The 13,562-nt window shown below is 51.6% G+C and overlaps 1 protein-coding gene across 10 annotated transcripts in view; it reads left to right on the top strand.

Annotated features, from left to right (window-relative positions):
- Nucleotides 1–13,562, top strand: part of PKNOX2 (PBX/knotted 1 homeobox 2) — a 257,373-nt gene that overhangs the window by 200,569 nt on the left and 43,242 nt on the right. For all 10 annotated transcript variants that reach the window (XM_087868315.1, XM_087868318.1, XM_045798062.2 and 7 more), the window contains one exon: nt 11,844–12,015. In XM_087868315.1, coding sequence (XP_087724441.1) covers nt 11,844–12,015 — 172 coding nt within the window. The remainder of the gene's footprint in view (nt 1–11,843; nt 12,016–13,562) is intronic.

Raw genomic sequence — 13,562 nt, 5'->3', positions numbered from 1 at the left:
TTCTCAACCACAGACTCACAGCTTCCACCCGTGTGAGCCCTCCCCCTGGGCAGCTCATGCTGCCCTATCCAGTAAATGCCGCCCATCCAGCTCTAGCCCAGTAAAAGCAGTGCACATCCCTAAAGCCCTGTCTCTGTGATGACTATTCCCGTCTCATCTGGGCCAGGTCCCTCTAGAAGGCACACTCAGCTGGGGAAAGATTAGAACAGGGCAGTGACAGCGTTCAGATCGCTCTCGAAATCATCCTCGTAGAGGTCACCGAGGCTCCGGGCTTGGTTCCAACAGCCCTAGAGCTAGAGGTGTAAATTCAGTAGAATGGCCGCGCTGGGCAAGGCAACGCGCTCTAGAAATAGACTTGATCACTAGCTTTGTCGCCTTGGGTGAGTTAATCTCTCTGAGCCTCTGTTTTCTCAACTGCAAAAAAAGAAAACAGTAACAGCTAGACTAAAATTAGAGAATATAGAATAGTACCTGACACGCAGATCAGTGTTTGCTGCATGGGGTGGGCCGGGGGGGGTGTGTGAGGAGGTTTTAGGCACGAGGGGCGTCCCTCTTGGCCTGTTCAGCATGTGAAGCAGTCTGGTGCGTTCAAGGGTTGGAATTCAGGTCTAGGAACATGGCCCTTGGCTTTAGATCTCCTGGGTGTACATTCTTTCTCCACCCCAGGCACTAAGGCTTCTGGGCCCCGGTTTCCTCGTCTGTAAAACAGGGCTACAAGAAATGCTATCTCTTCTTCAGGGTTGTTATGAGGAATAAATGAGAGAATGCACGTTAGGTGCTTGGTAAAGAATCTCGCATTTGGGGGCGCCTGGGTGGCGCAGTCGTTAGAGCGTCTGCCTTCGGCTCAGGGCGTGATCCTGGCGTTGCGGGATCGAGTCCCACATCGGGCTCCTCTGCTGGGAGCCTGCTTCTTCCTCTCCCACTCCCCCTGCTGTGTTCCCTCTCTCGCTGGCTGTCTCTCTCTATCAAATAAATAAACAAAACCTTTAAAAAAAAAAAAAAAGAATCTCGCATTTGGTGAGCTCACCATAGGTGTTAGCTGCTATCAGACGTCGGGGGAAATGCCAGCAGGGATGGGTCAGGCTAGAAGGTAAATACTGAGAGGCCAGGCAGCTAGAGGCAGGACTGGAAAGGACCCGCAGTCGAGTTGTCTCCATACTGTAATTGAGCTAAACGTGTAGTGAGCTCTGCTATGTGTAAAGCATTGTGTTAAGTTCCAAGAGGGGTTTTGAAAAAAGAAGAGTCAGTCCAGGGAGGAGGAGAAAGATAGACATAGAAAGTCGCTATAATATAAACTTGGCACATAGGACGGGCCGAAAAAAGTATTTGTGGAATTGACTGCAAGGCTTCTGGCCCACAGTGCAGTGTGGGAGAGTTACCCTGCTTTTCCCAAGGGAGGCGAAGCCCGAGGGAAATGATAGCCAAGCTGCCTTTCCCGGGGCTGGTCTGGTCAGTGGGGTGGGAGGAGGCCCCAAGGTTTGGGGACTGGACAGAGGGACTGGGTCCTGTTGTGCCTGTCCTCAGCAGCTGCCTGGCCAGGACCCTGGGAACTGGCACTTCCTAATGAAGTGTCTTTGAGGGAACATTTCCACCTTGTGACCAAAGGGTGTCCTGGCTCCAGTGAGTTGACCCTGGGGCTTAACCCTATGCCTTCCCTGGCACTGGGCTTGGTCATTCCTGGAATGTGCTGGGCGAGGTGGCCTGAGAAGAATGTGGGAGAAATTCAGCCATTCCAAGCAGAAAAGGCAGCACCAGATGCTTCATGCTCGGGCTTCTAGTCTAGATGCTGGGAGCAGATGTTCCGGGCTGCGTTCTGGGCTGGGCTGTGTGGGCTGGGGGCTCCAGCAGACTCCCACTCTGAGAAGCAGTTGGATTCACTGGCATCAGAGATAACATTTCAGCTGTTGACTATAGTCAGGGGAGTGATCCTGCTAGAGCCATGATCTGGAAGTAAGACCACACTCAGTTCTCCCCTGGCACCAGGCAAAGCCTGTTCCCTGCCCCTCCTGCCAGCATCTGAAGGCCCCCCAACCCAAGCACAGCCTCCGAACATGCTGCTGGCAGACACAGAGGCTGCAGCTGCCTGGTCCAGGGAGCAGGTGTGTTCAGAGGTAGTGGGTCCTGAGGCTTCCCCAGCTCACCGGCCTGGCTCAGGCCCAGCTGAGAAGTCCGGGTATCCCGCCAAGACAAGGCGCACTGATAAGAGATCAGGAGCCTGGAACCCACTGACTTTTATCCTCACGAGGTTATATTAGGATTAAAGGAGATAACCAGTGCTAACAGCCGACAGGGCTTGGCACATAGAAGGCTCTCAGCGAACGGTGGTTACATTCATGAGTAGTTACTGTGATAAGTACAAGACTGGATCTGTCCCCCTCCTAAGAGAGAAGACAACCAGCATTTGGGCCTCCCGCTGCTGTGAACTGGGTGGAGAGGAAGAGGATGAGAGCCAGCAGGCAGGGGCTTTGAGGGTTCAAGTGACCAGGGGCTCTCACCAGGGCTGGACCGAGCCAGTCTTGCCCTTCTTTTAACCATGGTGCTACTGCCTGATTTTCTCAAGCACTAGTCCATTTCATGTCCAGTGGAAAGAACATAAAACTAAGACTTCCATCTAAATTCTGACCCTACCGTTAGGCAAATTATTTAACCTCTTTAGATAAGCTGTCCTCCCACCTCACAGGGTAGGCACCAAACGAGAACTTGAAAGATCTGCAAACATGTAAAAGCCCTCCCCAAACACACTGAAGTATGATTATTATAAGAGGTGATTCTTTTGGAAACTCATTGGATAAGGCAAAGATTCTCTTGTGCTGCAACGATCTTGATGCCCAAAGGGTAAACATGGGGGCTAAGGTCTGCGACCCCAAGGACAGAAGAGAAAAAGGGAGAAGGAGGAAGTGATTTCAGTAATACACGGGAGAGGGGGAAGAGCACAAAATTTGGAGTTTTGGTACCCAGATTTAAATCTCAACTCAGTCACTTAGCTTGATATCATTATTTAACTACATGCTTCTCAGTTTGCTAATTGGTAAAATGGGACTAAGAAGAATATTGAGTGTTTGAATGCAGTAAACACAGGGAAAGCACTTTGTAACTTACAAAGTGCCACAAAGGATGTGGGGGTGGGGTGTTCAGTCACCACCAGTGACCAAGGCAGCAGGGACAGAACGCCCTCCCCATATCACCCTGTCCCCCAGACTGCTTGCGTGTGGGGGACTGGCTGAATCTCTGGTGCCTTGGACAGAAGCTCTGACTGCCTCTCACTAGCTACCCATGGGAAAGACACTTCTCTTTTCTGTGCCTGTGTCACCTCTGCTTAAAATGAAGGGACTGGATGTGAGATCCTAGCGGGTCTTAAGTTTTAGGTTGTTTGTATTCTTGCCCTTGCGGACTTGCCTTAGCAATAACTTCATCAAGGTCTCACATTTATTATTATTATTATTATTATTTTTAAGGTGCTGGGAGAGAGGAGTGTGTGTGTGTGAGTGTGTGCGGGGTGGGGGGTTCGAAGGGACGGGGACAGAGCAGACGGTGGTCTGCTCTGGGCCCCACCCTTGCCAGGAATGGACCTGTCCACCCACCTGGGGGAGGAGAGCTGGTTGAAGCCCAGGAACCCTAGCAGATGCGATTCCAATTTAGCAACACGAAGAAGTCCTCTCCAAGGCAACCCAGGCGAACACACCACCCACTAGGCAGGACTAAAAATACACCCGCATGGTTTCAACGTCACACCTGAAGTAAAAATACATCCAACCAGGAGCTGCTGGCTCGTTCTCCCCCACCCCACTCTGCTCTCTCCATCTGGTGCCTTCGAGGGGAGGAGAAATGGAGGGCCGGGTGAGCTCTTCCTTCACACTCACTCCCCTCCCTCCAGGACCCTGCCAGCCCCCACTCCACACACACCCAGCAGAGCCCAAAGAAGACAGGTCCTTTTGTAGCCATTGTAGCTAGAAGCTGCCAGATGGCAACGTCTGATCTGAGTCCTGCTGTAGGGGTGGATTCTGAGCCCGAAAGAACTTTAGGACTGTGTCTTCGAACTTTCCTTCCCATGGTTCGTTTGTTCCCATTCATCGATTCACCAAATATTTATTGATCCTCTGTTGTGTGCCGGGCACTGTGCTTGACCCTTGGGAAGACGAGCTCGTGGTCCGGGGCAGCTCAGCACATAGTGAGGAAGACAGATCTGTGCACAAACAACGATAGTTAGTAGAATTTAATGAGTGTCATGAGGGAAATAAAAATAAATTCTTACTGGCAGTGCTTTTTTGGTTAAAAAAAAAAGAGGTTCTGAGTTCTGATAAATTGTACGTTGCCTCTCCTCCTCCTCTTTCTGTGCCTCTATTTGAATTGGCATGTGGGCTTATTTTCCTTGCCAAATGAGTCAGTGGATATGGGAATAGAAACTTATTGGAGCCGACGGTGTCAATGTTGCTCTGAATAAAAAAGGTGCCCACACACCTTTCCAGGGAAATGGAACAAGCATTAATTGATAGCTTGCTAAGTGCCAGACACTCTATGTGTTTCTTCATCAAATCCTTAACGATAACCTGAGTGGTAGGTGATTTAGCCCTGTTTTATAAAAGAGGAAACTGAGGCTCAGAACAATTCAGTAACTTGCCCCCAAGTCACACAACTGTGTCACTCCAAAGTCTATGCTTATTTCAGACCACGGAGTTTCTCAGCCTGCACTGCAAGCAAGGTCAAGATAGAAACCCCAAAGCGTTTCCCAGGATGCTTCCAAGGAGGCAATGGTTTTCTTGCTAGAGAGACCCACTAGGAAGCCTTGGTAGAATGGATGGCATCTTGAGATGGATGCTGAAGATTATGAGAAGGGACAGGGAGAGATGTGGGAACACAGTTCAGGCGGCAGGAGCAGCAGGAGCAAAGGTGAGCAGTCCAGTGTGCCTGAGTTGGTGAAGGGGGTTAGTGAAGAGACAAGGGGCCAGGGGCCACCTGCTGTCTGGCCAACGCCACATTCTCTGCCGCCTCTGTTAAGAATAAAGTACTGGAAAGAAGTCTGGGGCCACACCCTGAAGCACCTGGAATGTTCTTCTCAGGACGTGAACTTTATTAGCTCATTAGCATCCAGGAGAAATTTCACGATCTTCAGAATGAATACTTGTAATGGACCTTCTTGACCCTGAATAGATAAAGACAGGGGGCCATCCCGGAAGGTGGCTCTAGGGTATTGTCTGTGATTCTCTGATCCCAGTGACCTCTGACCTGAGGCACTAGAAATAAAGGATCAAAGTGCCAGCCCCTGGATAGAGTTTCTAAGGTGGTGGGCCTTTGGCAACTTGAGACCGGCACTGTGTTTGTCAGTGGAGACTAGGGGGGGTGCCTGCATAGCGAGCCTGGTCACTGCTTTTCCCACCTTCCCCCACCTCCCTGGCCAATGCATTCATGTCCTCTGCAGCAGTCTGACCCTGATCAGGCCACTGTCCCACCAGCTCACCACTGAACATCTCCACCTAGAAATTTTGCTACCAGCCATTCCACTGTCTGAACCATCCATCCTTCATCCCAGCTAAGGAGGGCCTGGGAGGCTCTAGCCCCTGTTTCCATTGGAAGAAGCAGCCAGGGCTTGGGGAGGGTGTGAGGGCTGACACCAGCCTCCTCTGCCCATCTTCCCCCTAGCCAGATGAGTCTGGGCTATAAGGTCAGGTGCAGGACAGGCCTGGGGGCTCCAAGGTCAGTGACAGGGAGAGGAGGTGGACGGCCAGGCAGGATGCCACACACTTGGCTGGACCCATAATTGAGGTCTGCAGTCCTGGCCAAGGTCACAAGGGAAGGGATGACTGGGAGGCTCAGACGTGACAGAGTGGCATGACTGTGAATCACAAGGTTTATCACCCAGAAAGAGAACTCAACACGAATGTGCCCCCCTGCGTGTGACCATCCTGCCCCCCCCCCCCGCCCTGGCCCCCAGCCTGTGGTGCTCTGCTCTATCTCCGTATCTATTCTCTGTCTCTTGTGTTCTTTGCATCTGAGCTTCCCTGAAGCTCTTTTTGCATTCTTTCTGACTTTTTTCCTGCCTCTGCTTCTGTATTTCCGGTCCCCTAAGCAGGAAGATATGTTAAAAAAAATTTTTTTTCAAAAAACCCAGGTTGTCCAAGAAGGAAGGAGGAGAAACAGAAAAGGGTCCAACTGTCTTTTCTTGAGTCCTTTTAACAAAAGGAAACGAGCTTGAGCCTTATAGGGGAACTTGAAGTTAGGTACGTGAGTATATGAGTTACCAAGGAAGTGGTTGTCTCCATCCCTGGAGGCCTTTGAAAGTGGTGGGGAAACCTATCAGGCCAACTTACGTTAAGAATACCTATCTTGAGGTGGGGGAGCATAAGATGGGTGCTGTTGAGGCTCGCCTGCCCGAGGAGGCTCTCAGAAGCCTCACCGGGAAAAGAGCAGGGTGGCCAGCATTGCTTTGCCCGGAAGAAAAACTAGGGCTGGAGCGAGGGGTCCCTCAGCCTCTCCCTGCTAAAGAGAGGGTGGCGTTCACCACTGCCAAGGGCTTCATCCAAAATCCTGCCCTGTCTCCAATCTCCTCCCCCAGGGGGCGGGGGGGCAGCCCCCCCACAGCCCGGCCCCAAACTGGGCATTTCAGGCCAGCAAAGGGGTGATGTGAAAAAACGCGAAGGCAGAAATGTCAGAAGTAATTAAACCAAACGATGGCTTAAACCCCTGTAGAAATCAACACATCCGGTTTAATCACCTTCTTAAGCTGGCACAAGACTGCAGTTCTGTGGAGAGCCGTTCTTTATTTCTTTGGATCGTTAACAGAAACTGCCTATCTTGAGCTTGATTTGGGTTCAGTTGCTCCTGAGGAGAGGTGATGCAGGTGGGGGTGGGGTAGGGGCTCAGAAAAGAAAAAAGAAATAATAAAATGTTATTTGAGATCATCTCTTCTTCTCTTCTCCTCGAGCCCCACGTCTGCCCTGCTCCCGGCTCTGTCCGCACTCAGGGCTCCCACCCCCGCCCCCAGCACCCAGGCAGAGGCACAGTGCTGAATGTGCTAAATTAGGCCATTAGAGAAATTCATTTCTCTTTATTAGTCTGTGTCAAATCCTTTTTATTAGTGGCTGGAAACGACCTCTCTTCTGCAGTAAAATGTCATGCCAGTTCACTCCTTTTATTTGTTCTGCACTGACGAGGCTCAAACTCTCACTGAATTAGTGCAGTGAGATTTATTTCCTCCAAATTTTGAACGGCTTAAGAGAGATTGGGGTGGAGGGGGCGGTCAGGCGGGAGGCGACAGGGGGAGAAGAGTGGAGAAAGATATGGGAGGGAGAAGGTGAGCTCTTATGGAGGTCAAATGTCCTCCGCTCTTTGGAAATAAAGTCTAATGGCCATCTTTCATATCTTGTTCATCATCGCCTGGGCACTGGGGACTGAGTTTCCACATTCCTGCTTCTAGCCTCTGAAGGGTATTGATCCACAATAGGGCAGATCTGGAGAGCAGGAAGAGGAACTCCTTAAAACCCATGTCAGCTGGACAAACTGAAGCTCAGGGAAGGCCAAGAATAAAGAACCAAATCCCACACCTAACTGGAAATCCTTCCTCCCATCCCTCGCTTGGTTGAGCCCCCATGGTCCCTGCCCTATTCACCCCACTCTACCCCAAGCCTACAGCAGTGGCTTCCGACCCCATCTCCAGCCTTCTGGAGTGATGCTGGAGGGTAGCTTAGAAATATAGGTCAACCCATAGGCCAGGTAGCAGGGGAAGGGGCTGGGAACAGCCTTAGAGGAGCCCATGGCATGACTGCAGCCATGGAACCCAGCCTGTTTCTCGGGGGGTGGTGCAGTGTCTCAACGGTCCCCACGCTTGAGGTAGCAGGGAGCAGTCTGGGTTTATTGAGGGATCCAGGTGGGGAGAGCATGGGAACCTCAGCCCACTGACCCTGGCTAACATTTGTACAAAAGCTGTGGGCAAGCTCAGGTGCCATCTGAGCCCCTGGGCTCAGGGATCCAGGGATCAGAGTGGGCAGAAGCAGGAGCCTGGGGAGGAAGGTATAGGAGAAGAGATTTGGGAGCCCAGAGTGTGGCTCAGGTGGGGAGGGGCTGGAGAGAGAGGGGGCCATGCCCGCATCCATGAGGTCTGCTCTATGCTCCAGGGGCCCCTGCTTAAACTGGGGAGGTGCAATAGAAAGAATGTTTCTTTCTTCTGAGAGATAGCAGAAGCCATAGAAAACACCCCAGATATACCCTCACACATGCATACGCACACACACACACACACACACACACACACACGTTCTGGGGAGATCTGACACCTGGAAGTGAGAAGTTTATAAAAAGGGCCCATGCTGCGGCTCTGCATAGAAGCTGCACATTGTTCCCCAGTGTGTGTGACAATGTCCCCATCCTTCCTCACCCTCCCGCCTCTGATCTAACACCTGCTTCCGTCTTCAACCTCATCTCCCTCCATTCCTGTCCTGCCTACCTCGCTCCACACACACTCATCTGGATTTTGTTCTAGAAACGTGCCAGGCTCATTCCTACCTTAAATGCTTTGCTTTTTTTTTTCCCTGTTTGGAACGCCCCTCCCTCAGATCTCTGCCTGACTGCCTCCTCATCATTTAAAGCTTAACTTAAATGTCACCTCCTCAGAGAGGCCCTCCCTGACTACTCTCTGCCCTGCAGGGGCAAGGACAGTGGCAAAGAAGATGACTCTCCCTGCCTACCTGAACTCTAATGCTGGGAGACTCCATCACTAGCAGATCCCTCTTCCCCGCCCCATGGCCATTCATGCTAGGTACACAGAACCCACAAGCCCCTCACACATACTGCATACAAATAACACATAACGCATGCACACACACTGCATACAATATAGGGCATATGCACCCTATACTCACAGCACACAAAATCTGCACCCCGCTTTCGTACCCACAACCCACATGTGCATGCATCCTGCACAGACGCACTGTGTGCGCGCATAATGGCAACGCACAGGACAGGACACTTGGACAGCACTCCCCCCTGCTCTCATCGACAGCCTACATTCAAGCTGGGTGCGCACGCATGCACACACAGAGGCCATCCCCTCCCCAGGCAGCCGCTGCCCACCCTGCCCGCAACCAGCCAGGAAGGAGCGTGCGGTGACCGGCGGCGGCGGCTGCGGGGCTGGGGTGGGGGCTGTCCCCCCACCACCTGGCACGATGCTGCGGATTATTAGTTCCTGGTAATTTAGTGCCCTTGTACAGAGTCGATTTGTGCCTTTCATTCCTAATTGATCTAGTGGCTGTTTAAATGGCAGTAGGCATCTGTTGAGAGTAGGAAGGTTCATAAGGCGCAATAATTCATAACACCGTCTGGAATTTGCCTTTCATGTCCCTCAGCTAAACCACTGCAGGGCTCTGCTTAAATTACAGCCACTGAGGCTTTCTTTGGTATTCCACTCAGGGCCAGGAGAATCTTGCATTAAACTGGGATCAGGTTAGATTAGACTATAATATGCTGCGGTATTAGTGGCTGCAAATGAAGACTTACTCTGGAGTTTAACCCCTTCACCTGGTTTTCTCTTTGTCTTCAGCCGGATGGGTAAGGGAACCCATTGTTTGCCCCACCAGCTTCCTGTCAGAGCCGAATGGATCTTCTAGTCACTGGGGGCTGCCCATGTGCCATCCTCAGACGTTGACCCTTTTCCCTCTCCTGACTGTAACCCAGGCTGCAGCTGGGGGGTCCAGCTGTTTATGCAACAGCTCCCGAAACAAGGGTCAGGAGATGGTGTCCAGGAGCAGGCTGCCCCGCCAAGCGGCTCCTCCGAAGCAGGGATGTATCTCTCCTCCTCCACCACTGCCCCTGAGCCTGAGGAGAGCGCCCAGTGGGTGTAGGTGTGAGTGTGGATGGAACTGAGCACCTTCTGTCTTTGTGCCCAGAATTATTAGCATCCCAGCATGGGACAGGCTGTTAGGGGTTCCCTCATCTACATACAAACACTGTGTAGGTGGGATAGTCAGGCTTCCTCTTGCTGTGTTCATAGCGTACTGGAAGGGAAAAAATATGGTCTGTTTTCCTTTTCAAGACTTACTGCGTTCTCCAGTATGCTAGCCACTAACACATGTGGCTGTTTACGTTATAATTAGTTAAGATTAGGGGCGCCTGGGTGGCACAGCAGTTAAGCGTCTGCCTTCAGCTCAGGGCGTGATCCCGGCGTTATGGGATCGAGCCCCACATCAGGCTCCTCCGCTATGAGCCTGCTTCTTCCTCTCCTACTCCCCCTGCTTGTGTTCCCTCTCTCACTGGCTGTCTCTATGTCTGTCAAATAAGTAAATAAAATCTTAAAAAAAAATTAGTTAAGATTAAATAAATTTAAAATTCAGTGTTGCAGGCCCCATAGTCTTATTTCAAGTATTCCTTGGCCTCCTGTAGTCTTGGCTACCATATTGGACAAAGGAGATTGTAGACCATTTCCATCACTGCAGAAAGTTCTTTCAGACCATGCTGGCTAGAACATGCCTGCTGGCAGAAGCATGGGAGCCAGGCCCAACACACAAACTTCCTCCTCTCCCAGCAAGCAGGGCTTTAATCCAAAAGAAAAGAGCTGGATTGTGTCATCCCAAGGGACTGAGGAGAGCCCAGAGAGGGATGGGCAGATGCTCTTTTGGAATCGCAGTGAAAGGGAATGAGGCTACAGGTCCAGGGCCAGCGATCTGTGCAAACACTAAGACCTCATTGTTCACACGTGCCGTGGAGAAATATGAACGATGTGCATTTATGGGTGCAAATAGACACACACATATCATATGCAATCAGTATTTCTTGGGATCCACATACTTCTTCCAGACTCTGAACACAGCATGATGAGTAAGGTGGGCTTGGCTCTTGTCCTTGTCTATCTCAGAGTCTAGTGAGGAAGGCAGATAATAAAACAAACAGCTCAGAGAGCCTCAGCATAGGCGAGGGGCAGGGGAGTGAAGGAAGCTTCCCGGAATTGGTGATGGCTAAGCAAGGACCCCTAGAGCCAGTCAGGCACTGAAGTAGGCACCCCGGCTTACATAATGCGTCCCGGAAAGATGCCCACATGCTCACACATGCTCACACATGCTCACACATGCTCACACATGCTCACACTCACGCTGTCTTCATTTGCTGATTCATCTTCCGCCACCAAGTATTTAGTAAGTGCCTGCCCTGAGCATGCAGGGCAAGGTCCTAAGGATACAGTGATCATTAAAACGCGGACAGTCTTGGAAGAGAACAGCGATGCTGATAATCATTGAGTCACGGTTGTGCTAAGTGTGCACTGATAGAAAGGCGCAGGGAGATGACATACGTGTAACTGGGGTGTGTGACCTAAACTGAGTCAGCCAGTAGACGCAGGACAGGTGGGGACACCTGCCCACGGCATGTGGACGCACATTCGAGCTCACACACGTCCCCCTGTGTACACTGGCAGACACAGAGGTGTGCACATCTGCTGCCCTCAGGAATGAGTCTGTGACCAACCACTACTGCTCACGTCCAGGACTTTTCTGGATACTTCCTACATGTCCTTCCCAGGTTGAACTTGAACCAGAAATGGACACTTATTTCTGTAAAGGCTTTTACCCCTCATCTCTCACCAAATATCCATGCAGCTTAATCTGACCAAAGAGGAAAGCTAGGCACCCAGCGGGGAGGAACAGAGCCCTCTAAGACCCTAGGAACTGGGAGACTGGATCTTCCATGCCAGGGCATGAAGTGCTGCCATCCAGGCTGGCGTGGGGGCTGGGGATGTTCTCAAGAAGCAGGACCTTGGGAGAAGAAGTGACGGGAGTGTGGGAAAGGGGCCCTGGTGGCTTCTGAGCCCAGCCAGCAGCAGGTCTCTATGTGTGCGCGTGTGTGAGCTCTTGATGTCCCCGCAGGCACCCTCTTTTCCCGCTCCTGACGCTGCTGTTTGAGAAATGTGAACAGGCCACCCAGGGCTCAGAGTGCATCACCTCCGCCAGCTTTGATGTGGACATCGAGAACTTTGTCCACCAGCAGGAACAGGAGCACAAACCCTTCTTCAGCGATGACCCAGAACTGGACAATCTGGTAAAGACCCTCCAACCCCCACCCTGGCTAGGGTCTTCCTACCCTCTGATCCTTCCGCAAGCCCTAGAAATGATCCTTTTATTCATTCCATTCATTCAACAGAAAATGTGGCGTACCCACTGTGGGGCAGGCATTAGATGCCTCCATTCTAGCCATTGAGAGCCATTGCTGGTTCCTTAAACCAAGAGTTGCATGCCCAGGTTTTGCTGCCAATGGCCTTCTGTTCTCTGCTCACTGCGGCACCCGCATCCCACTACCCTGCCCCCCTTGCAGTGCAGACAGGAAGGAAGGAGGATCATAGGAGCCAAAAGGTCTGGAGTAGCTGTTCTGAGGACTGGAGTCCTGGCGTGTTAATAAATATGTCTTGGGCTGCCCAGAGAGGAGCTGACGGCTGGTGTGCCCCAGTGTGGAGGATAAGGGTGACAGGTATATTCAAACACATCAATAGAGAAAAAGACCTGGAGACACAGTCATGTTGAGAAGACCAACAGATGTCCTGTCCATCTGGGGGACACAGCCCAGGCTCCTAAAGCCAATTTATGATCCAGATCATCACTACAGGGTTGTTGTTGTTGTTGTTTTAATTTATATTCCTGGGCCCTACTGCCTGGGCATTGTGATTCAGTAAGTTTGGTGGGGCCTAAGTTTCCCAGGCAATTGCAGTCATCAGTCAGATTTGATAACCACTACCATAGGTGACATCGGAAATTCTCTCCTAGCCCTGGGAATTCTGCTGAGAGAGAGGGAGAGCAATAGAGCGTCTGCTCCGTGCATTCGTCACGATATACAGTTATCCTGGAATTATTAATTATTAACCACAACTTTTGATTTCTCTGTGGGTGGATTACCTAGACCATGCACGGTGAATTTGGAAACTCTGCAAAGCTCTCCTCCATAAACTGATTATAGCGTTGACCTCTCGTAGCCAGAGTTTAGCTGATACCTGCTCCCAAAAGGGAAATAGAATTAGAAAAGTAAATGTGGCACCAAAAACAAAGGAAGAAGATGCACGCACGCGCGCACGCACGCGTGCACGCACTCGGAGCACCTACAGAACGGATTTCAATGACTTACATATTACTCTGTGCTGTGAATTATCCACCCCACTGCTTCTCTCAAGAGTTGAACACGATATTTCATGGAGTCCGGAAGAGCTGCTGGGAGAGCCCAGCCTCGCCTGGAAATCGGTGAAGTGTGAGAGTGGGGCTGGCGTTTGGAGAGAGGGGAGCACATGCCGGCCGTCAGGCCTGTTGGTGTGGATGCCTGAGGGCCCTGGGTCCGCTCTGCTCATCCCTGGCCCTCCCTCTCCCCTGGCTGGGATGGGGCAGCCACACTTCCCAGGAGCCCAGCCCCTGTCGGGTTCCTCGCAGGCTGGTCTGGCCCACCCTGCTGTTGAGCGGATCACCGTCTCAGTCAAGCTGTCAAGTAGTCTTGGGAATTTAGCCCCCAGCAGCCAGGGAGCGAGGAGAGGGGGCAGCTATTTCTGAGGGAGCTGGAATGGGCCTGGCGGAGCCACGACCCACTCCTGTCACTTGCACAAAAACGAG

This window comes from Ursus americanus, chromosome 16 (genome assembly GCF_024610735.1).
Source record: "Ursus americanus isolate L20-20 chromosome 16, mUrsAme1.1.p, whole genome shotgun sequence".
NCBI lineage: Eukaryota > Metazoa > Chordata > Mammalia > Carnivora > Ursidae > Ursus > Ursus americanus.
Note: the sequence above shows the minus strand (reverse complement) of the source record. Positions and strands in the feature narration are given on the sequence as shown.